The sequence below is a fragment of the Periophthalmus magnuspinnatus genome, chromosome 20 (assembly GCF_009829125.3).
Source record: "Periophthalmus magnuspinnatus isolate fPerMag1 chromosome 20, fPerMag1.2.pri, whole genome shotgun sequence".
Lineage (NCBI taxonomy): Eukaryota > Metazoa > Chordata > Actinopteri > Gobiiformes > Gobiidae > Periophthalmus > Periophthalmus magnuspinnatus.
Genome location: NC_047145.1, coordinates 4,716,323 through 4,742,015, shown reverse-complemented (window position 1 = coordinate 4,742,015; position 25,693 = coordinate 4,716,323). Strand labels below are relative to the sequence as shown.

At 36.8% G+C, this 25,693-nt stretch overlaps 1 protein-coding gene across 4 annotated transcripts in view; it reads left to right on the top strand.

Moving 5' to 3' along the window:
- map7d2b (MAP7 domain containing 2b) overlaps window positions 1-25,588 on the top strand; it is a 32,908-nt gene extending 7,320 nt beyond the window's left edge. Inside the window, exons 4-16 of one of the 4 annotated variants that reach the window (XM_033985953.2) lie at window positions 1,636-1,801; window positions 8,805-8,891; window positions 10,674-10,757; window positions 13,278-13,369; window positions 14,086-14,150; window positions 14,343-14,539; window positions 15,043-15,181; window positions 15,911-16,091; window positions 17,050-17,154; window positions 18,799-18,862; window positions 21,701-21,836; window positions 22,949-23,176; window positions 23,287-25,588. In XM_033985953.2, the coding sequence (XP_033841844.1) occupies window positions 1,636-1,801; window positions 8,805-8,891; window positions 10,674-10,757; window positions 13,278-13,369; window positions 14,086-14,150; window positions 14,343-14,539; window positions 15,043-15,181; window positions 15,911-16,091; window positions 17,050-17,154; window positions 18,799-18,862; window positions 21,701-21,836; window positions 22,949-23,171 (1,539 nt within the window). In that variant the 3' untranslated portion in view covers window positions 23,172-23,176; window positions 23,287-25,588. The remainder of the gene's footprint in view (window positions 1-1,635; window positions 1,802-8,804; window positions 8,892-10,673; window positions 10,758-13,277; window positions 13,370-14,085; window positions 14,151-14,342; window positions 14,540-15,042; window positions 15,182-15,910; window positions 16,092-17,049; window positions 17,155-18,798; window positions 18,863-21,700; window positions 21,837-22,948; window positions 23,177-23,286) is intronic. The other 3 variants (XM_055229997.1, XM_055229999.1, XM_055229998.1) reach the window with 3 other exon arrangements.
- The last annotated feature ends 105 nt before the right edge of the window (window positions 25,589-25,693 follow it).

Below are 25,693 nucleotides of genomic sequence, written 5' to 3'. Positions count from 1 at the left end.
TTTATAACTTCTGAAGCAAAGTTAGTTTTCTTCTGTTGATTTCCTTAAATTAATGCCTGGTGTCAACAGTGGATCATGTTAATTATTCATTCAGTCTAGTTTGTTACGATCATTTTGCACTTTTTTATTGGTTTAATTAAAAAATCGGAAATAAGGAAATAAAAAATTAGCTTGTTAGTATGGTACAACATGAAACAATGGATAATAACTATGGTACATTTAAATGACAAAAATAAGTGTTAAAAATAGACTTTGATCATAAATATTGCATACATGCAGTATGGTTAGAATTGAGTTATTCATTCCCATCCTCTAGTGTGGGAGGTCAGGATATAGAAATATCATTATTATTATTATTAGATTAGCCATTATCATGTAAAATTATGTATTTATTTTATATTTATTTGTGTGTACTTATATTATAGTACAATGAACATGACAATTCAAACATGTTCAATTGTATTTATGTGCTATTTGGGTTTATTGTATAAAATATAGGTTGGTAAATAATATATCTGGTATTTGAGAGATCCACTAGTGCAGGGAGAAACGGAGAGAGAGAAACAGAGAGAGAGCGAGAAAGAGAGAGAGGGACAGAGAAGGAAAGAGAGAGAGAAGACGAAGGAGGAGAGATGGAGACAAATAGCTACTGTTAATTTAAATATGGCTTGTAGATGAATCGGCAAAAATAAAAACAAAGAACCACTGGTACATAGAGAGCAGAATGGGGAGAGAGGGGGAGAGAGAGATGGACAGCTAATATATTTGGGCTCCAACTACCGGTCACTATTACTTTTGTTGTTGGAACAGATAGATAACGCTGATCACTAGTCATGACTATTCTGATGAATCGCTTTAACCCTAATTACCACCATACCTCACTAACTGATGTAGGATCTGTGTGTGTTTGAATACAAGATGCATTAACTAAATGTGGAAATATACTGGTGGATAAAGAGAGAGAAAAAGGTACAACCACATGGACAGAGAGATACAGAGAGAAAAGAGGTAGAGAGGGAGTGAAGGAGAGAGAAAGCTGCTATTATCTACCATATCACCAACATTAATTAATTGATGTAAGACCTATGTATTTTTGAAAATGCAAAAAACACAAAATACAGTGCGATCAAAAAAGAAGGAGAGAGGGAAGGACAGATAAAGCTATTATTTCTACCTTTTTACCATCAACAGTTATTGTTGTTGATCTACATATATTTGAACAGGCATAAACCAAATGTAGAATTACACTGGTGATCATATGGAGAGATTGAAAGAGAGAGGGAAAGAAAGGAGGGAGAGAGACAGAAAACAGGTGTGATGAAATGGAGATAGAGAGAGAAAGAGAGACAGAGAGACGAGGGAGGGTCGATCTGAGCGGGGAGGAGAGATAGCGGCACGGGGCGAGCGATGCTGTCAGTCCATGCGTGCATTCTGTCGTAGCGGTGACTGCACCCGGACGCAGTTACCATGGCGCAGCAGGAGCAGCATCCCCCCTCCCCTCTCCCTCCTCCCTCTCTCCCCGACGACCTCATCATCTCCACTGCTACCACCGCAGCGTCTCCGGGCCTCAGACGACGCAGTGACGGATCAGTGAGGGAGTGTTTGTTTTTCCCTGTTTCTGAACGCAACGAACAGGAGCGGCTAGAGGCGATGGTGAGGAGGCGTGGAGGCCGTGGGGGTAATAACAACCACCTCCAGAATGGGACTACAGGCCAGTCGGGGCAAAGCGGAGGAGGAGAGGGGCAGCTGGACAACAGGCCGAAGCGCTGGACGTGGGGTGGACCTCCGGACAGTGTGGCGGGTGAGTCCAGACACCAAGGTGATGACATAATGTGGAGGTTTAATAATGCAGTGGGGAATGGATGCAGATTTACAATGGGCTTTCAACCATTTTGGGTGGGGTATGTTCAGTGATGGGAAGAATACTTTGAAAATGTATTTACTTACACAAATTAAAATGTATTTTGTAACACATTCAGATACATGGGCCAGTCAGAGTACTGTATTCTGAATCCTAGAATACATTCATGCTGAGTTGCATTATATTATAGTGAAAAAACCTGACATGTAATTACAACGAGCTTTATTTTTGTTGCACTGTTTGTTATGCATTCATTTATGTCTAATTAGAGACACAAAATCAGACATACACTCACTGTAAGAGATGTGTTTTCTTTTTTTTGCACAGCTGAAAGCCAAAATTGCACAATGAAGTACCATCATATATTCCCATTAATTTATAACTGTGTTCAGAATACCACTAAATACAGGTACTCTTCAGAATACGTATTCCCCTTGCATGTATTCAGTTACTTCCCAACATGGGGTATGTCAATGTGATACTTGAAGAAACAATATATATGTATGGTGATTTTATGCAGAATTTTTTTTATATGACATACGCAAGTTGTCAAATGGGTGCAGAGGTGGAGACTGGGGAAATATATGAAGTTTGTCAATGTACTTTAAACATTTTAGGTGGGGTACATTATTATAATACACTTTTAACATGGGAGATATATTATGCATACGCTGTCATAACAAGAAGGTGTATTTTAATATATTTAGTTTTGTTTAGTCCTTATCCAAGGGGCAATGTATAGAGACATGAAGCTAATGAGAAAGAGAGACATTCTACACCAGATTATGGCTAAATATCTAGTTTCTATCTGCAGTTTTTGATTGGGTACGGTAAATATTTGGTATATGACTATGATTTTTTATTATAATAACTATAAATGTTTATGACATTGTCAAAACAGGGGTGATTTAAAAACACTGCAGAGGTAGGGATGGGAGAAATGTTTTTTCAATGAAGATATGAATGAGGTTTACTTTGAAATATGATGAGAGAAAATATTAAACTGTCATAACAATGTGGTTTTAACAATACAGAGGTGGGGATAGCTGAAATTAGGGCTGGGAATCACATAGTCCCTCATGATTCGACATGAGACACAATACATGATATGATAATATAACAGTAGGAAGACATGTGAGATAATCGATACATTGCACATTATATGCTGCAATATTACTTTTTAAAGAATACATTTATTTACACATATTTTAAACATCAATACGTTGTAGCATTGTCACAAAATTTAGTCATAAAACTTTGTAACATATATAAAACAATACTCTTGCTGATATATTGATAGTCCAGGTATTGATATAGTATCACCAAACTTTGTATCATGATATATTAATATTCTGGCACTCCCCTAGGAGAAACACATGTAGTTTTTCAAAGTACTATATGAACCCTTGTTTTACATTGGGTTTATAACTGGAATTCAAACAATACATTTTGACTCAAAAAACAGAGCAGTTGGAGATGCTGTTTTTCAATGCACTTCGTTTTATCACGTGTTCTTGGGTGCTTACACTATATTCTAGTTCCTATTCAATTTCAGATAAAGGGCAGAGTTTTTTTTAAATATATTACCAAACACAGAATCATGAATAGTAGCTTTAGCCTTGATTGTAAATACATATTTCTATATATTTTTACCTTGGTCTTCTTGTTTCAACATCTTCTCTGACAGAGAAGATGTTGAACTTCCTAACCATAAACTAGGACGAACATGTCATTACGTCAATGCAAACTACTCAGTAAGTTATAATTTAGACATGCTAAATGAGCATGAGTGTTGTGCTAGGGATGCATTATATTATCTATAGCTTCATAGATGTCAATGCCTATAGATTAAAATCAGCTGGAGACTGGTCAAAATTCTGTGGTGGAATTTGCTTTTAACTGTCAGATTGCAGATTTGTTGACCTGGTTTCTAGTTAATATCTCTGTCATTACTGGGCCTATCGACATGAAACAAAAATTGACACAAACAAACAAACAGCTTCAGAAAATGGTGCCATTATTCAACTCTAATAAAGTGATTGTTGTCAGTTGAAAAGGACCATTCGATTAATATGGCACATTTGTGGAGCCAATTCCAAACAAATGACAAGATTCAACGTTTGTGCATCATTAGTTTGGGTTCTTCTTTCAAAAACTCCTTCTCTCCATCCGAAATTATGAACATGAATGCAACCTATTCATTAACAAAAGCATGACATGGCCTATAAACATATACATTTGTTGTTTAATCTGCATAGGACTATTTATCTGTTCAATTTAATCAAGGCTTATGGCAAATTGACCAATACACAATCTTTACAAGTTATGGATGACCTGGTGCAATGAACAGGGAAGAAAAATTTGCTTAAAATTAATCTATGACTTTAATGTATGAGCATTTGATCAGCGCTTACTCACTTTAATATAGAAGACCAATTGTGCTTGTGTCTGCTATATAGTTATAATATACGATACCTGTGGATTATTATGTTATAATTTGCACATTTTAAATCACAATATTCATCTATAAGGGCTTAATAAAAAAATAAGTCCGCTGACTTTCACATTGAAGTTGTTGGTCCCTCCATGGATACCTGCACATCAGCGGGTTGCAGATTCTTTTTCCATTTGTACCAAAATGACTGTGCAGTGCTGCAGAATCCCATCCGTATCACCAATTCAGAAAATAAAATTGGAGAATAACATAAGCATGTCACAGTGGCTGTATGCCGGTGGCGTTGAAAATGGGAATTGATCAGCGATATGGCGTTTTGAAAATAAGTGATTAAAGATTACTCAGACATGCACGAATCACTCCAAATACAACTTCAAGAGGGTAAATGAGAAGGAAACAAATACAACCTGGTTAAAACTTCTAAAAAGTCAATTTTGCAGAATAGGTCTAGGTTTTAACCTGGAAAACACCAATAGAAAAAGTGAATATCGTTAATTATTGGGACCTCAGGGTTAGTAATGGTATTCTACGATATATATAATGAAGACTTGCTAATGTTCAGTTTTGCTAGCAAGATTAATGAGTGTGAGTTGTTTTGTCTTTCATATTGTATTTGCCAAGACATTCCATGAGGTATAAGATCTAATAGAGAGAATAGTATTTTTCTTTCTTTCTTCTTCTTTTACAGGTAATATCAATGAAAATTATTTTGAGTGAATTTTATCAGGGATGGATAGAAAAATAATTTGACTGCAGTAAAATGAATTTGGCTTTTGAAAACGTTGCTATATAAAGAGTGAACTGAAAGGCTCCAATTTCTTTTTAAAATGGCAATTACCTGTTTTTGCAAATGAACTCTTGCAATGATAATTTATCCACAACATAAATAACAAAGGTATTTATTTTTGTATTTATTTATTAGACCTGGATAATTTGGGAAAAATATCTAATTGTGTTAAATAGATTGCTATTAGATTTGTATTTTATGTTTTAAAAATAGGATTCTTTTCAAAGTTCACATTTTAAACCCATCCAGGAGAATTGACAAAAAGACTGAAATCTGAACTGACAAACTAATACAAGAATCACATTTCAGAACATGTTTGTACAGATCTAAACTACAGGGTTAGCACTGTTTATCAAGAATAAGACAGGATATCCTGTTGTTTGTAACATTATTGTTCTAAAAATGTTTACAACTTGCTAACAAAGCATATCTCTTGCCTAAATCTTCCCATACAGACTTGTGACTCTATGCTACTGTATATGTAGTGGTACCTCCTGCTAATTGGTGCATTGTGGCAAAATGTCATCTGTTTTAGTGGTTACAATGCTAACGGTGCTAGCGGTGACTGTAATGGGGGACAGGGAGAGGTGTGGTGGGTTAGACACAGAGCAGAGGGCTGGGGGGATGGTGGCTTTGCACACAATGACAAAGCAAAGTGCAGGATAAGACGATAGCGTTAGTTGTAGCAATAGGAAGTGGTCGTGGTGCATTGCAGGAGCCTCATTACGTTAACTTTTAATGATAAATTACTCAATGCATTTTTGGCGAGACGTGGCTAACAGGTGTCTGGCTATGTGCTATGCTACGTATGTTGTGTCTCTGCTACTGTCGCTAGTAGTGCTCCTTCATATTGCAGCCAGAGCGGATTGAATTCCCACAGTGATTATAACCTTGAACGCACCAAGGCTCGGCTCACAGACACGCCCAGAATCATAGGAAGCATCATCCTAGTTTTTTATTATCTTATAACCATGACTCTATTAAAATAATGCTCCTACCACTGTATTTTTGCTTGCGACAGACAGGCAAAATAATAATTACATCAGCAGCTCCACATTGTGGTGTGATGTATTGATAATGAAAAAAACAACACAATAGGTTACAACATTATCAGTTCAAATAAAAATATGTCATCTAGAAAATTTAGTTTCTTATTCTGGGGTTTGCAAATATTGTCACATATCACTTTTAGAAACTAGCATTGTTGCTATATACTGACATATTTACAACAACATTAGTTGCATGTGTTTATTAACACAAATTTTTTATGTATTTTTTTAATCAGGCTCTATGCCAGCAGTGAACATCTCATATAATGTTAAGCTTTTAAAGCAGACCTATTCTGCAAAACAGACTTTTCAGAGCTTTGAACCATATTATAGTTGTTTCTCCTTCTTACCCTCTGAAGTTGTTTTTAGAATGATTTGTGCATGTTTGAGCAATCTTTAATCGCTTATTTTCAAGACGTCATTTTGCCGATCAACCTGTTTTCTTTACCATCAGTATAGGCCCATTTCTCTGTACTTTCCAATTTAATTTTTGTAATCAGTGATACACGTAGGCTTCAGTGACATCCTGTAGTCATTTTCGCACAAATGATAAAAAAACATCTGCTGCTTGCTAGCGTGATTTGCAGCTATCCACAGGAGGGGCCGACAGGAAGTGGCTCTTTATTGTGATGACGTTTACGGCAGCGTCAGCTGTTACAGAGTTTTCTAACAAGGATGTCAGTGGAATAAGTTGTAGTAGCTCGAGACTTGAAGAGAAGAGGCATGACGGTGGAGAAGAAGTTTATTTACATCAGTACAGGACCCAGCCCCTGGAGACATGAGTCCTCAAGACAGTATGATAATGTCCATTTGGTCTAGTTCTGTCCAGTCTGGCTATGCTTCCATTGTAGGGACTATTATACCTTTGATGATGTCGGCCAAGATAACAGGGATTGAGCTAGCCGTGAGAGCCCTCAGTACAGCACAGCAGTGCAGTTTCTCTAACACTGTGGAACATCACAGGCAGTGACATACATGAAGACCATAAGGTGGTATACCCCCCACCAGTGGCTTAGTCAGACTTAGATAATCAAAAGTCATAAAAAAAGTACCATAACATTATTTTGATAAAGCACACAAATAAATTAAATGGATTTGGATTGATATTCTTGTATAAAGCTCCTCACATAAAGACAACACTACATTTCAAATATACTGTACATCCTGCATTAGGGTCTTGGGACATGTAGGCCTGAAGTGTCGTGCATTTAAAGGTCTGAGATCCTGTGGTGCATTCATAACACCATCAATAATTCAACTGCAGGCCAGAGCTCAGAGCAGAGGCGCGATTTGGTCCTCCTCCTTCTTCTCATCCTCCTCTTCCCCTCCTCTGGGCCGATCCTGGGTCAGACCTAATGTCCCACTGCAGCAGAACAGCACAGGGTCATATTACAGACGAGAGAAGGGCAAACAGGCCAAGATACAGCAGCCTGGTACAGAGAGGCAAAGGACAGTGTGGGAATAGAGTTTATATGTTCTCGATGTCGGGGAGGGTTTCCTGAGTGCTCCGGTTTCCCCAATTAAAGCAGAACAGAGTAACACATTTACTAGGCCTGTATAACAAATTTTGAAACTTGATATATTACTACAGAGAAATATGTCAAATGATAAAACTATTTTATGCCACAGAGACAGAGCAGGATAATCCCAGTAAACCATTTCTAAATAGACAGTATCATTAAAAATCCTGAGCTGATCTTGTCCCAACCCTAATAAATACATAGTGGTTAGTCCGGGTTAGTACTTGGGTGGTCACCAGTTTAAACAATACTTGACCTTATGCATACTGTTGTTGTGTCCTTGGGCATGACAGTTCACATACCTTGCCTCCAGTGTTCATGCACACTGGTGTATGAATGAGAGTGTGAATGTGCGAGGACAACAGAGGTAAATCAGTCCATCGCCTACAATTGTGAATGTTTACATGCATATAAGTTCATTAACATGCACTGCCCCGACCAAATAAACAATTATAATAACATAATCATAATTTAGGTCTCATACATTTCTAATCAAGACATATATTCATATTTGGAATTTATACCTATACAGGGATGCACTGATCCAGCTTTTTCGGTGCTGATATCTATTTCAATACTACAGCTTTAAATATCTGCCAATTCCTGAAATCAACGAATACCAGTGCAGAGACAGAAACTAAAATAAAACAAAACTGCTCGAGATGTGTCATGTAGTTTTTTTTTTTAATCCCTCAAGTGACTACAGAACAAATTTGTATAAATGAAAATTCAAACATTATGAGATTTTCTGGGCCAACTAATTCCAGGCAATAGTCATATTATATAAATTAATATGTCCAACCAGGATATTGGCAGAACCAATATTTGGAAGCTGATATTTAATCCAGCATTTTTTTCTGTATCAATGCTGATATGTGATATTGGATCTGTGCATCCCTCTTATCTTTAACTTTAAATAGGCTGGATTGCACCTAAATGTGCTATATTTTAATTTCAGTATGAAGTAACGTTGGGATATGCATGTATGTAGAGTGTAGACCGGTGGCTGCTGCTTCTCTCCTTTTGCCTCTCCTCTTGTTGTTTTTAAATGCTTAGCTCGTTGTAACTTTTGCTTTAGCTCGTTATAACGCTTCTGCTTTGCTTTGTTTGCTCTGCTCCACCTGTCGCCCAGGTAACGCTAGAACCCCACCCTGCAATGCCATTGGCTCTCCTCTGCCCAATGTGCTTCCTGCTTCCAGCGCCAGCCAATTGCGTCACGGTATAAATCATATGACTCTGTGTGTGCCACGCCCACATCGCAAAAAACATTTTCACTTTTTTGTAACATGTGACAGTTAATTAATCAGTTTCTTTGGGTTTTTAAATGTTTATTACTTCTGTATGTTGTGTCATGAATTCATCTATGTAAAGTCATAGCCATAGTGTGAATTTGGGTTGAACAATTTTGGCCACTGCATTTTTTTTTTTTTTTTTTTTTTTTTTTACAAATATTTCAGTTAAGGTTAGATTTGAAATTTATATTTTTACAATCAATATTCAATCCACAGTGCATATTTTAAACATGTCCAGGAGCAATAACAATTGTTAAACACTATAATATGAACAGGTAAACTACTAAAAGAATCCCATCCATTTCAGAACATGTTTGTACAGGTTGAAATTACAAGGCTAGGTATAGGTTTTTTACATAGTAATACGCCACTGAGACGGTATATTTAGTTCTCTGCAAGGGATCATTATATCATCTAATTTTAGCCTTTGTGATTTGTGAATTTTGACAAATTGCAGTTTCAGTTTTGATTAGCTTTATCGTCCCATATTTAATAATTGTAATAAAATATAAATAAATTCTTCACTCTACATATTTATCTTAGCACTGTAGAGTTCTCATTCAACCCCTTTGTGAATGTGCAGTCTTGATGGGTGTGTACCAGTTTTTCCCTGCACTTTGATCCCTTGTATTGATTGCAGATTATTGGCTATTGGTTTAAACCCCACCCTTTTACGTCTGAACAAAGGACTGCTCTGCAGGCAGCCTCCTCCTCAGTGATCAGTGATGCAATCTACATCACAGCTGTCCAAAGCATCCATGGCATTCATTCAAATATCCTTAAAAACTGCAACTCCATGCACATATACATAACATTATAGATAGACAAAAGATTTTTTTTTTCACTAACCATTCCTTTGTATCCTTTGACAAAACTGGAAACCAGTTGTATGAAAGAGGAAACAAGAGGGAAAACATCTAGAATAATATTGCTCTGTTGTAGAGCTGTTCATGTAATCAGTTAATTGTTTTCCATTATGGGCTTAATGAGAGCTTGACAACACTGTACAACTAGCCAACGTAAAGGTGCATTCTGTAACTTTTCTGGTTGAGGGTCTGCCCCACTCTTGTCTCCATGGAGATGTTTTTGCCTTTCTTGGAATATTCCGTATGACTTAAAAAATGTCAGTCTTGCATTTATTCAAATACAGGTGTTCAAACACATGTGTTCTTACTGTGAGCAGGGTCACTTCTCCACAGATCTGACCTGTAGTATGAGCTATAGCCATAATCTTTTTGTTTCCATGGAGACAGATCAGTTTATTGCCATACTGTGGAACATTAAAGGCAAACCAATAATATCTTCAAGGAAATAACAAAGTGGTAGCTTCTTTACCAGAAAAGTTGCATAGTGGACATTAAAAATGTAACAGCTAATTATCATTATTTATCATCTCAGCTTCCTGTCGACCTTTCACCATCGTTTGTATGGTGAAATTTATTCATTTCTATGGTCACGGCCCTAATGTTTCATCATTCTGACACCCATGAATAGCAGTTTTACCCTCATGTCACAATAGTGCATGTGCATCTTACATCACAAGGTTAATTCATGCGTCTTTTATTGATCAGAGGGATTAGTCTTGTTCAAGTCACTGTTTTGTGTTTGTTCTGGTCTCAGATGGTTTCTTTAATATGTGATTTTTGAAAACGTTACATACACCAGTTTTAATTTAAGATGTTAATCCTTCTTGTCTTGTGTTTTCTTAGCTATTGACTTCCTGACTCCTTCAGATCAGCCAATCAACAAGCAGCTGTCCAACTCCTCAGCTGCTCTGCACTCGCCAGAAAGAGGTGAGGAAATCAGAAAAAAATTGTAGTTGCATATGAATAAATTAATAAAATAAACAAAGAAATACATGAAAATAGTAAAAAAAACTCTAGCCACAAGCAGAGTTTCCTGTTTGTTCATTTCTGCTTAAATTCAGTTAGAAATGGTTGTTCCATAAAGAAAGGGCTCAGACAGAAAAGGTCCGCTCTGGTCTTGTGGCCATTTGAGATGGGCACAGCCTGCAGAGATTCTCCACTGGACCTCAGCTCTGATGATATAGCACATTTAAAACAACTTCAGCTGACCAAAGTGCGTCACATGAAAGTCAACAAAAACAAATCTATAGATAACACGATTTGCATTGGGTTAGTTCATTCATATGCTAACTACATATTTTTAATGAACCAGGATGAATTACCTAACCCCTTTCATCGTTTACATGTTGCTATACTAGAAACTCTGGGCAAGTACCATTAATATGACCAGTCCTAAAGTAGTTAAAATGTCATATAAATGATAAAGCCAGCGCTGCCCCTTGGAACTGGTAACAAGCAGCGTCATGACTTAAGAAACTCACTATCGTTTAAGATACTGGCGTAAATCTCATCCCTTTTTATGTATTCAGTCCTCAAATCCTCTGCCTATATAATACATGTTTAATACAGCTATATCCAATTAAAAATGCTCTGATAATTAGTTAATCAATACCGGTGACAAGGATAAAAATTAAACCACTGCGTCATCACTGGAGGGAAAAACGCTGCATGTGGACAAATATATATTTTTGTAGCCATGGCCTGAATCTCATCCCTGTGACAATCTGCTTTTTTGTTGATATCATCATGGTGACTCAGTGCTGCACTGTTTAATGCAGATCTATGGTTAAACCCCCAAAACACTCCTTGTTAAAGAGATTTTGCAGTGACATTTTATTTGAAAAATGTCCTTCAATATTCCAACTGAGTGGCACTGAGGCAGAACTATGGGCAGCACTACAGACAAAATGTGTTTATTTGTTTTTTATTTCCTCATTTTGTCCATTTAGCTTTTTTTTTTTGCCCCAAAATAATTATTTCCTCAACACACACACTCTAAAACATGTTATTTAAGGAGACTTTAGTTCAGTTCAAATGTGCCTGCAGTCTGCAGTGTCCCTGTTGTTTAGCTAACTGTTTTCTACTGTTTACTTGATTTTCTTGTTTTCGTGGCCAGCTACGAACTAAATATTTACCAGAGAGGAGAGTTTTATATTTGTTATTCAACTCTTTCAGCTCTTTCACATTTCAGATTTAGTGTTGAGCTTTTACAGAAGAAAATATTATTACTCAGCATTGACTCTCTCTAATAAAGCTCCAAAGGCTGTTATGCCTTTACTGGTGAGCCTCTGTCATGCTTGAGTGACACACAGTGAAGTGTGAGCTTTCAGAAGATGACGATGACTCCTTACTGTTAGCATAGGCCAACTAAGTTTACATGAATCATAATAGAATTGTCATCCTAATCTGAGTATTATGGTAAGGCCTCGTGCATTAAGGGCATAGACCAATAGCATTAGCTATTCCTTCCTGTTATATGCAACAATGTATTGTTTATCGCTATGGTAATGTCCTCTATTTTTTATCATTCTGAAACTCATGGATAATAAAGATATTGCCCAGACTTTTATTTAAATTCACAGATGCAGATCACATTTATCTTAAAAACCCTTGGAGTTTTTTCATATGTGTTTTATTATACAGTGTATATACAGTGTTGGGAAGTAACTGAACACATGTACCAAGAATGTGTATTCTGAATACAATTTTTAAGTATCAGGTAGAGTTACTTTTTCATTTGGTGGCACTCAGAATACAGTTACTTTTCTAAAATGGAGGTTGATAACACAATTTAGGCTTGAAACTGCATTATAAATTAGTGAGAAAAAATATAAAACTTTGCTCTTGTGGTGGGATGCGAGGTGGGGGTGACAGTGGCTCAGTGGTTAGAGTGTTGGTCCCCCAACCCGAAGGTTGAAGGATTGAGTCCCGCTTGGACCAAGTTCTGTCGTTGTGTCCTTAGGCAAGATGCTTCACCCACATTGCCTTGTATGAAAGTGATGTGTGTGTGAATGATAGGTGGTGGTCGGAGGGGCTGATGGCGCAGATTGGCAGCCTTGCAGGGCAGCTGTGGCTACAATAGTAGCTTACCATCACCAAGTGTGGAAATGAATGAATAATGACTATAGTGTAGTGCATTACAAGTGTAAGCCATTATTATAGATGTGTGATTTTTTTCTTCTCCAGTTAGTGATAGGAAATACAGAACCAATAGTGAAACAATCATAAAGCTGATTTTATTCCTATGCTGTCTTTTACCCTATAATTTAAATGTAACTCTGTGTAAAAGTATTCCAAGTATTCAGAATAAAGTGCTCTGATTGAACCATGTAACAGAATATGGTACAAAAAATACATTTTAATGCAGGTATTTTACGTATTTTCAAAGTATTTTTCCTAGCACTGTGTATATACTATGTAATATATTTTAACTTTTCTTCTGCACAGCGTCCTCAAACAATCACAGGCTTCACCGGAGTTTGTCAAATCGAAGGAGCATCGCCGCGTTCCCAGAGGAGACAAAAGCTCTGACTCCCACGGTCTGTAACAGGTTTCATATATTAATCACACATTAATCACACATCATTCACACATTAAGAGGTGATACTTGTGTCTAAACATCAAACTAACACCTGCACTGCCGATGTCAATTACCTCTGTACTAGACTGGCACATCGAACACTCCAAATTATATTCTAGTTTTGGAAAATAGGAGCTTTGGGAATAGGCCTGCACTATCCTGGGGGAAAAAGTCAAATTTAATTTCTTCTAGTTAGTATTGTGATTGTGATTAGATTTGCAATTTATGTTCTGAGTGCACATTGTAAACAACTCCAGGAGCATTCACATTTGAAAGAAGACTGAAATATGAACTGATAAACGAATACAAGAATCCCATTTCAAAACATCTTTTCTATTTAAAAAAATTGCAGACTTTGTGATTTTATAACTGCTACAACTGAAATTATGATTTAAATTTGATTGTGAAATGATACAGCCCTAACTGGGATGTTCTATTGAATTTAAACTCTTAGCTTTGACCTGCTTTCTTCATGATCACCAGTAGCTATGTAAATCTGTACTGTAGTGTATTTGGTAGTGCAGTGGGCCTAAGGTTAGAAGATTGACTTTTCCGTTCTAGCTCCAACCACTGGATACTGTTCTTTTGTTCTTGGATAGTCGTCAGTCCTAAATATTAAATTAAATTATAATATTGTTTTACTTTATTATATTATTATGTCTTTTTTGTTTTTAGGGCGATGGTCCAACTCGCAGTTCATCCTTCAGAGGAAACAGCAAAGGCCCAGCTACGCCCAAACGGTGGGAGTTTATATCACACATTCTCTCAAAGTTGTTAAAAATATGAATATTTTATTGACTTTTACTTTACTTTTACAAAAAAAATTGTTTTTTATTATAATGGTGAGAGACCACCAGGCGAGGTTTAGATCTGTGGAGAGGCGACCCCACCCACTCATTTGTACTAAAATGTCTGTTGTTGTGTTGTTCCAGAGTGCGTTCAAACCGTAGTCGCCCCCAGTCTCCCTGCTCCCCGAGTCAGTACCCCCCCTCTCCCAGACGACACAAGGCCTCCACCCCTGGGACTCCCGACGCAGAGGTCAAAGGTCACATCAGCACTTTAGAGCGAAAAACCAAAACTGAAGGGGAGAGAAAGATCCCCAAATCCACCAGCAGAGAGCTCAATGCAGGTGCAGTATGACAGACAATACAGATGATACTCCATAGATTATATTGGACATTAGTTTTTTGGAAATTCAAATATTTTATACTATAGCAGTACTGATCCAAAACTCTGTCTGAACTATCTTTTTCTATACAAAATGTTACAGTTTCTGTTTCATTAAATTTTCTGCAACAGCGCTCTACAGAATGTAGAGAAGACCAGAAAATAGAGAGAGAACCAAAACATAAAAAGTTGTAGTCAGTTAGTCAAACCTTTATTATCTTTGTACATTGTAAGATATTTTTAATCAAGAAAAGGTTAAAACATAATGACTGAATACTTCAAAATATATATTTATGAATATTATTGAGTGTATTATTGATTTATTTAATATTTCTACTGTTTTTGTTATAAATGTTATTAAGGTCTTTTTGCATGTGTTTTAGAGTCTGTATAGTTGCTGTAGCCATAAGTTTTCTATTCATTGTCTCTCATTCATTTTGTGGGTATATTATTTCCCTTTGTCAGAGTCCCCGATGACCCCTAGTGGTCGGAGTGTTGGTGGGACGACAGACGCTGAGGAGGCTTCTAGAGTTTTGGCCGAACGACGACGTTTGGCCCGAATCCAGAAAGAACAAGAGGAGAAGCAGAGACTGGAGGAGGAGAGGTACTGTGTCTGTGAATAAGCACAATAAAAACAATGCAGCCACTATATTGATAAATGTTGTATATTGTGAAAGTACCTCAAAGTGACAAAATATGGGAAATGTCTTCACATTACATTGACTGAGTTCATCCTAGAATTTCATGACGTCATGTTTGCGATTGAGTATTGCAAACACTTTTTGAAGCTATTCTGAAAAACATTATTTCACCTTATTTCATGTATGCTGAAAGAGCAGAGGTTGGACTTTGTATCAGTTTTTTCATGTGGATAGGCCCAGTAATTACAGAGATATTAACCATAAAACAGGACAAAACATCATTTTAAATGGCAAATTCTACCTTTAGAATTCTGACATGCCTCCAGCTCCATTTTAAACTATGGAAATGGAACAAATTTTCCTGTAGGGGAAGGGTTATAGCCTAAGTTATAAACACTGATACCTGCATAGAGATGGGAAGAATACATTGAAAATGTACTTAGTTACAGAATACTGAATACCTGCTTTAAAATGTATTTTGTAACATGTTCTGATGCATGAACCACTCAAAGTGCTGCACTCTTAAAATACTTAGAATACTTAGTGAATACTTAATAAGTGAATACTTAATAAGTGAATACTTAGAATACTTAGTGAAAGTTAGTTCTACACAGCTTAATTTTGTTCATCAGGGCATTATCAAGATGATCTTTGTAGTTTGTTGCTCAAACCTTCACCTGTTGGTTGCTCAGGCTGCGTGCGGAGGAGGAGGAGAGGAGGCGTCAGGAGCGTCAGGAGCAACAGGAGCGACAGGCGCGTGAGGCTGAGGACGAGCGAGTTAGACGTGAACAGGAGCGGAGGGAGAGAGAGGACCAAGAGAGAAGACAGAAGGAACAGAGATGGAAAGACATGCAGCAACAGCTCGATAAAGAGGTACAATCTTACTAAAGGCGACAATCTATGGGAGAGATATGTATATGAACCCTCCTTATGATTAGCTGTAAGATTCTGTGCAATACTCCGCCCACAGGCCTACGTCACCTATGCTCCCACTTGACAATTTTCAAAATATACAAAAGCAGGATACAAAACAATATATTACAACTTGACAAACCTGATGCGATGTGCAGTAGTTTCATTAGTGGGATGCACACTGATTGTGTTGTGATAATGCTCTGAATAGGGAGTGACTTAACATGGAGAGCAAATGGAGGGGAGACTCAGACTAATACCACATAGTAAAGTAAAAAAAAACCTCTTTAAACAAAATCCACATTTAATCAGATAATAATAAGAAGAATAATCAGATAACCCAATAATTTGTGTTTGCATAAAAAGTGGTGACATGTTTCAGTTAATCAATGGATTTCAGAGGGACTTGTATTTGGAACACAAAATACAATTAAATTTGACAATACTTTTTTGAATCTTTTCATTTTTGCCTTCGTCTAACTGTGTCATGTCATTGTTATAATTTTTATCTTTGCCTATAAGTCTTAATTGTAGATACTATTATTTCTTTACCATTTTTACATGGGTGAGTAGGTCAGTTGGTAGAGTGCCTGTCCTATGTTCTAAAGGGCCAGCTCCTTGCAGAAACACTGGTAGACCCTGTCAGATCCTTTGTGTCTGTGGACAAGACATTTAACCTGCCTTACGAGTGGTTCCTTAATGAGAAACATTGAGTGCCTTAAAGGTAGAACAACACTATATAAATGTGACCTATACCATTTATGTGACCATTTCGCTATTCATTTTATGTTAATGCTGTTTTACCCATTGTTCTATTGCTATTTTGTAAACTACTGTGTCTAAGTAACTTCCCTTGTGGATCCATCTAGTTTGTCTAAGCTCTCTATATTAATCTTGTTTCTTATGTTGTTGTTTTCAGAGGGAGGAGGCGTTCCTTCGAGCTCAGAAAGAAGCCGAGAGAAAGAGACTGGAGAGAGAGCAAATGCACATCCAAGAGGAGCAGGAGAGGCAGCAGAGGAAGAAGGTCAGTCTAAGTCAATGGGCATATTTATAATGATCATGAAGGTCTTCTATCTGTTGTACACTTAACGAGATTATCCAGCCTTTCAAAGCACTAGACATAGGCCTGTCACCATAGTTACTATTAATAGTTTTCAGAGTGTAGACTGTGATGATGTCATACTCTCAGATGGGGGCAAGAGGCAGTTTTCTGTATTGATAAAATTGTACTTTGCCATGAAGTATTCAAAAGATAAATTCACAAATGTTGAACCTGATCATTTCTATTAGGGACTAGACTCAACGAGAATCTGCATTTTAACGATGTTCATTTTAGCTTCCCCATCTGTATGAAATAATATTGGCCTATGGGATGTTGTGATGTCGACTGAAACCCAACAATATCACACTTATTGTTCAATATATGAAAGTTGGGGTTCAATATTTATCATGTGAACATTTTCTTTGCAATAATGGAGAGATTTTTTTAATTTTAGTTAAGATAAGATTTGAGCTGTAGAGGGTTGAATAAGTCACTTTTATGGCTAATTATTGCTTCATTCTGCTATTTGTTTGTTGTAGCTCAGACCTTTTAATGATATTGTCTATTTAAAAATGATTTACTGAGATTAGCTAGCATTATTGTTATTGTGTCAGTATCTTAAAATAATTTTAATATTATAGTTTATCACAGTATTTCATTATTCTTTAACTCCACATACAGTCATGCTACGCTGTTCCCTATGTTATTTCATGTGTGCTCAAACCTCATTGTCAAATCCTGTTCTTGCCTGATGTCTGAAGCTAAGCAGGGCCAGGCCTGGTTAGTACTTGGATGGGAGACTGGGGAATATCAAGTGGCACAGTAGGATGAAGAGTGGCTTATTCTGCTCTTGTGTTCTTGGGCAAGACACTTCACCTAGTATGGATGTGTGCAGAAGCAATTAGCAGCTTTGTGTTCATCAGGCTACAGAAATAACTGGAGTGCTAATTAAGCAGATTGGCAGCCTTGCTTATTAGCTGCCCTGGGGTAGATTAAAGGTCCTACAGGTCCACTAAATTGATTCTTGTGAGCTTTAATCCATGTTATAATGCTCCAAAAACATATCAGGAGGTGTGTTTTGTTTGAGTAACACTTTATTATTAGTCTGTTTACTGTCTCCATTTCAAAATGCTCTGTTCTACTTTGTGAGGTCATGTAGTGGTAGTTTTAAAGTTAACGGGTGCCTTTTACCTTTTGTTCAGTAGAGAATGGCAAATTCCAAAGCTGAATGATTCTAGTGAAAGTGTATGGAGAACGCATGAGATCACAAGGTGGAACAGTGTTTTCTGTTTGAGAGAAGAACTCAGCCTGAATATGCAGGATTTGTGTGATAAACGTGTGTGAATGAAACAAAACACAACTCTGGGTATTGGTAAACAACATTATAACATAGATCAGAAAATGGGCCCTTTAAAAGAAACAAGGCCTCCAGTCTGTACCGTCAGCCCCTGGCAGCACCAATCAGTGACTTACAAATTACACATCTCACATTAGTCAGGTGTAACTCTATAATGGGCTTCCAGAACAGAAAGCCACTCATATAAATTCATTCAACTTTTTTATTATTTTAGTATAATTCTATTTACTCTCTCCGTTTCTAATATTGTTTTTTTTTTATATTTGCAGAGAATTGAAGAGATAATGAAACGCACCAGGAAGAGTGACGTGGAAGCTCCGTCTGTAGTTCAAGGTGAGGTTCAAGGTTATTTATAATGTTACTAGAATTATATGAGATAAATTGTAATATTAAAGGTTCACTGCGTAACCATTTATATGTTGCTTTGCCTGGTGACACACCAGGTAAATTTAAAGGTCAGAGGTCAATGAAGAGGTGACCCTGATCAAAGTCAGAATTGATCATTTGTAGCTGATGTCATCAACATCCCCTGGCTGTATGATGCTAACTGTAGGCACAGCTCTGTCTGAAGCTCTATTAGACATTAATCTGACCTTTATTTCAACACATTCTGACCCCTAAAAAACTGATTTAGCTGCAACTACAAAAGGAGATGATTTGTGCTGTTAAACAAGTATGTCACATCTTACATTACAGTCACGAGCTACCTACTCTCACCTTTTTTTTGTTGAAAATCAAACTCCTAAACAGGACCATGAACATTTGCATTTATCACACTCTCCTGAAAATGTGTTTTTTAAATCCATTATGTATTATTTTTGAGTTTTTAGACTAACTATCTTAAAGGTGATCTATGTTGTAATGGTGTGTCATCATCAAAAACATAGAGTTTTGTTTTGTTTCATCCACACAGTTCCTGAATATTTCTTTCATAGTTCTTCTCTCAAACAGAAAACACTCTGTGGCAGAACAGGAAGTGCTCCACTGTGTTTTTAAACTCCATACACCTTCACTAGAATCATTTGGATGATTTCAGGCCTGGAATTGCTCATCTCTACTGAACTAAAGGAAAAGGGTTTTGAGATGTAAACAGACTAATAATAAAGAGTTTCTCAAACATGTGTGAATTAAACAAAACACAACTCCAGGTCTGTTTTTGGGGAGGTAGCAGCATTATAACATGGCTTAAAGCTCACAAGAGTCCATTTTGTACACTATAGGACCTTTAAATCTTTTTGACAGTGATTGCGAATGCGTGTATTGTGTCACCATGGTAACTTCCACCATAGAGATACATGTAGAACACCCCCAGCGTGATGTCTCTGCAAAGTATCAATAGATTCTTTTTTCCAAGATATTTTTAACCAATAGAACATCTGTAATTGAATAATTGCAAGTTTGATAGACAGTTTAATGCCTTTCTGTGGGACTTTCCAGGCAAAGCAATAACATCTCCATGGACACAAGCAGGTTGCGGACCTTTCACAAGAGTAGTTACATAGTGAACCTTTAAAAGCACCAATAACTGACATTTCTGCTGCTGCACCCCTATATATTGACCTATATATTGAACAAGTAATCATAAGTTTCTCATATTTAAATATACTGAACTAAGCCATGATATATACCTGCAGACTTAACCAAACTTGTATTGACTGGCAATGTGATCTGCTGCAGGGTGACTCAGCAGTGGGTAAAGCGCCCCCTAGTGGTTTATCTAAATGTGTGATAAACCATTTAGTCCATAAAGGTTCAGACATATTTGATTTCCTGCTTCTCTGAGGAGAAGAGTCAGCACTTTGCATTTCCTGTTGTATTTTGGGTTGTGCCAAGTTCATCTGAGGTAAACAAAAAATTCCTGCAGTGGCTGTGACGTCTAATGACATTGGATTAGATCACACTTTATTGATCAAGTAACTATACACAGAGAACAATTTACCTCCAATTTACCAACTCCTTAGAGATCTAAGTTAATCCTTGTTTTAGTCATTAACCTGGTTTATGCACCATTATTTAGTTACTAAAGGAACTGTATGTAAGATTTAGATTTCAAATTTAATAAACATAACCTAACTGTGTCCCCAGGTATAAATGAAATATCAAATATAGCAAAAATTAGATATGATGGCCAAGTTGTTTATGTTATAATATGGTGTTTTGGCTCTCTAATCAGAAAGCAGAATGAGCCTCACATGAGTCTCTCATTTATGTTGCCAGTTTCAATGCTGAAATCCAGTTGGTTTAAACCTAAAGTGCCTCTCTCTGATCTGAATGGTCACTACCTAAACCTCAGCATCTGCACTCAATCATTAATCAATGTTAGTGCAGCAACTGCAGCTCAGTGAGTGGTTGTTTCTCAATTCCCACAATCCTTCCTCCATAGACCACTCTGTAGCAGTCCTCTGGAGTGGGCTCTTCTGAAGCAGAGCCAAGTGTCCTGCTCACGCCGCCTGGAGTGCATATGGAACAGGTTTCTGAGCATCTGCGCCATATCACATGAGCAACTCAAATGCGATAAAACTCAGAGTTGTAATAAAAATCAATGCTTCTACAACTGAAAAGTATTCAGAAGTGTCTTTCTGCATCAACAGTGAGTCAAACATGCGAATAATGAAGGCCAAGTGAATCATCTGTAATTTGTGCAGCAGTGATGCTGCAAATAACACTAGTTTGTATAAGTTACAGTGTATCGTGGGCAATTTGCAGAACTCCAAGCTGGCAACAGATCCACAGGTGCATCCTGGGTAAATAAGTCAAGCATGAAGAATGTGAGGGCTTTGGGAGAATTGGAACACTAGTTGTTGGAGCTCTGATGGTGTGGCTCAGAAACCGAGGATCCTGGCAATTGGGAAACACCCAGTGAATTATGGACGTTCTGAGCTTTCACATGAGGCATGGCCTGTCCATGTACTGATTATGAGAAAAACTTGTAAGTGTAGTTGTAGCTGTTGTGGTACCCCTTTTAAAATTGCAAGAGTATCGGCTATATATAGCTCCTTAAAGACTTGGTTTAGTCCGGTTTTGGTGTTTTAGTTTAATGCTGGGGCACATTCTGTTCAGCTCCTTTAAATTATGAATGTTTAGACTTACCAAACATTTAACATTTTTAACATACATTTCACTGTAGTGTTTCTACAGAAGGCATTCTCACAGATTTTGTGTATATTCCAGAGTCAGAGGTGAAGGTGGAGGCAGCGCCCCCTTCAGGCCAGGACATGCCACTGGAGCCCTCTGTGATTTCTCTGGGGCCTTTAGAAAAGAGCTGTGTGGATGAGCTCTCAGATGGAGTGCAGTCTATGGATGTCAGGTAATGAGGGCTATAACTATGATAGATAGATAGATAGATAGATAGATAGATAGATAGATAGATAGATAGATAGATAGATAGATAGATAGATAGATAGATAGATAATACTTTATTGTCAGATCAGAGATCTGAAATTTGTCTTGCACATAAAAACAGTGGCTCCGTTGCTACACATTAACATCACAATACATGCGACACAGACACTATACAAACATTAATTCAAGTGACATACAGTTACTCACTTTCTAGCACTTTGATAGCTATGGATTAAGCTCCTTGTTTATTTTAAGGATTGACTGATAAACAAAGGAATGCTTCAGCCTAACCTTAGAAACACATTTACTTCACTCATCAGTTTATTTACATTTTGCACAGAATTACTTTTGTTGCACAACATAGAAGACCAGTCAACTTTTTTCAGATTTTGCTGAAGCTCCTATTTATTGTCCTAAATATACATTTTTTTTACACAGTGCACATTTTAAACTCTTGGAACATTTAAGACTAAAAGAAAGACTAACTAACAAAAACAAGCATCATATACATTTCAGAATATGTTGAAGCTACAGAGTTAGCTTGTTTACAACCCCAAGGAAACACAGGCACATCTCTGCATAGCTTATAACTTCTTTTACCATTTTACTTTAAATATTAAGGCCAAATATGTAACTTTTAAACAAAAAAAATTGCCAAAATAAAAGCATGTTTTTGTTCTATTTATTGCATTGAAGAATGTATATTATGTTACTTACTATGAGCAAACCAGACTTTTTTCATGAAAATGTTGTTCCTGGGGCTCTAATGTTTACAGTTTGGCATAAAACTCATCTCCATGGAGAAATTATAGTTTTAACTTAGAAGGTGACATGCCACCACCAAAAAGTTACAGGCTGAACCTTTACAGTTTAATTAACATATTTTAAATAGTTCATCTAGTTATTTGCTTTGGATTGACAGGCAATTAATAAATGATGATAAAACAGAAAAAAGGTGATATTATATAACATTTGGGTTACCGTTTCTTATTTTCAGTGTAATTGTCCATATAACTTTATATTAAGCCTGTTGTATTTTTCTGTTTTAACTCTGTCCTTGGCTGTTGTGTTTTTAAGCTCTCCATCTGTCTCCATCAGCCCAGTGTCTCGAGAGGAGCAGCCCAGCGCACACGACTTCTCCCCAGTCACAGAAGCAGACGCCATTGGATGGTCAGACTTCTCCAAGCTTCAGCCCGCAAGCAGCGTTGGAGACCTCAACAAGAACCTGCTACTTCAGGCCTGCAGCGCCGATGCTCCCCCTGTGATCCCCCCCGTGGGACCCAAACTGGACGTCCAATAAACAGGGTAAAAACAGTCCACATAAATATTGCCACTACAGATTAATTGGTTTGCAAAATATTATTAGCTGCAGCTTTTAATTCATTTCTAATGATTCCTTTTTTCACTTTTTGCAGGATTCAAAGTCCAAAGAGAGACAAGGAGCTTCATCTCCAGTCAGTTCAATCAACGTTTGCACCGAAACAGCGGCTGATTCCCTCCTTAATGAACTAACATCTACAACAATGAGTTTCAATGGGTTTTTAGGCAGTGCAGGTGGTAAGGCATGTCAAGTTTATTTATCTAGCATAATTCATACAAAAGGTAATAAAATTAATAAAATTTACAAGAAAAGAGTGAGATTAGAATAAAAAACGATTTACCAATATACATTCAGTTTTAAATATTCTACTTAACATTTGAACTGCTAAACTGATGCAAGAATCCTATACATTTCAGAACATAATTGCGGAGGTCTAAACTACAGGGTTAGCACGTTTATTCATAACAAAACTCAGTGAAGACAGGATATTTTACAACTTTGGCAACTGTGACATTTAAAGTTTGTAATAATTCTTGCTGATGAAAACCTGGAGCCAATTCTGATTTGTCTGCATTGCCTCAAAACCCAGATTCACTCTCTATGGCTTAACTCTGCTTTGTAAAACTTGTAAATAGCTGCTAACGGAGGATTCAAAGGACATAGTATCTTCAATATGGACTGTAGCTGTATTTGTCAGTGGGAGTCTCCTTTTTGTTCACTGTGTATAGACTTGACTTCTGCCCATAACTGAATATTATTTATAGCTTATTATGATTCTAATATAGATGGGCAAAACTTGAGGAAAATCTATGTAAAGGTTTAAAATAGATGAGTGATTTGTTGTGTATTTGTGAATCGGCACTGACGGATTGCAAAAAATAAGAGCTACATGATTTAATATGGCTTGAATTCATAATATTGATCTTGCTTGGACACATTTAGATTTATTTAGTAATTCCTCTAGAATTGTTGGTCATTGTTTTTCAAGTTTCAAGAGAAATCTTTCAGTTGAGTAAGAATATTAGTTAAAATGTACAAAATATGTGTAAAAATATCTTACAATATGGACAGAAACATGAAAAAACTAAGATCAATGTTATCAATAAACTTAAAGGCACACTAACCTTTCTAGTGGAGGTTTTCTTCATGGAGATGTTTTGCTTTGCATGAAATGTTCCACAGTTTGGCATTAAAAATGTCTGTCTTCATGGAGTCAAGGCCAGGTTGCAGGTCTGTTGCGAAAATACTTTACAGATCAGTTTAATACCATTCTGTGGAACATTCAGGGTATAGCAAGTACATCACCATGGATGCAAGCAGGTGGCTGAACTCCCACCAGAAAAGTTACACAATGCACCTTTAATTCGTATAGCACTTTACAACTGTAACACTTTAGCCAAATTGCTTTCCATTGGTGCATTAGAAGACCTGAAATCAAGTCAAATTTACTATTCAACACTATTTAAACTCTGCTGTATTGGAACAGGAAAAAAAAACACATTTTAAACCTAAAACTACCCAAAATAATGGAAATGTTATTAATTTAAGCCATTATAAATCATGTACATATGTATTTTGCATTGTAGAATCCACTTATGCTGCGGTCTATAGCACTAACAGTAGTAATCGTGTTGTTTCACTGCGCCATGTATTAGCCACGTTAGCTTAACTACATCGACTTTACCTCACAACATCGCAGTCTAGTGTCACCTAAGGCCTTAATTAAGACCTGCAACACCAAGCTCTTTTTACCAAGATATCCACTATGTAGGTACAGCATTTGAACACCAGTGCAATATTCACAATATTTACAAATCAATTATACATGCTCTCATTGATTACATTTTAATTTAAATTTATTTTTGGCTGATATTAATGCTGTTTATCATGTAATATGTAACAACAGAAACTGAAAGTTAATGGGGGGGATAGCCTTGTCAAATATGTGTTGACAATTCATGAACTCATACAGGGTGATAGCCAAAATTAGGCCATTTTAAAAGTAACTTGTTTTTACATTTTATAATTTATTACACCAATAATTTGTGTACATTTTTCTTTCAAATTAAATGGGAAGATGTTGAATATTGAATAATTACTTGAAATTAATGTAAGCCAATGCATCATTTTGCAACCATGTTTGTTATGATGAAAAGTATGGGAAAGCTACCAACATCTGAACCTGGTTTGAAGAGCAATAGTTTAAAATGCTGCAGCTGCAACTCATGTGTCATCTATTGTCATTTATGAAGAGTCCCGAGTATCCAGTAATACAATGTAAAGGGTGTAATGTTTATCCCATAATTATTCTGTGATGCTGCAGCTTGGTGGAATATATCATTGTAGATGTGGTGCATGGAAACTGCTGATATCAACGAATAAACTTCATCAAGTCATTTGTGTCACTGGTGTCCATTTTCTGTTACATGATTTATGTGAAAGCACAGGGGGTTTTTTTCTTACATTAAATAATCATCACACTGGAAGTTTGAGAGAAGTAT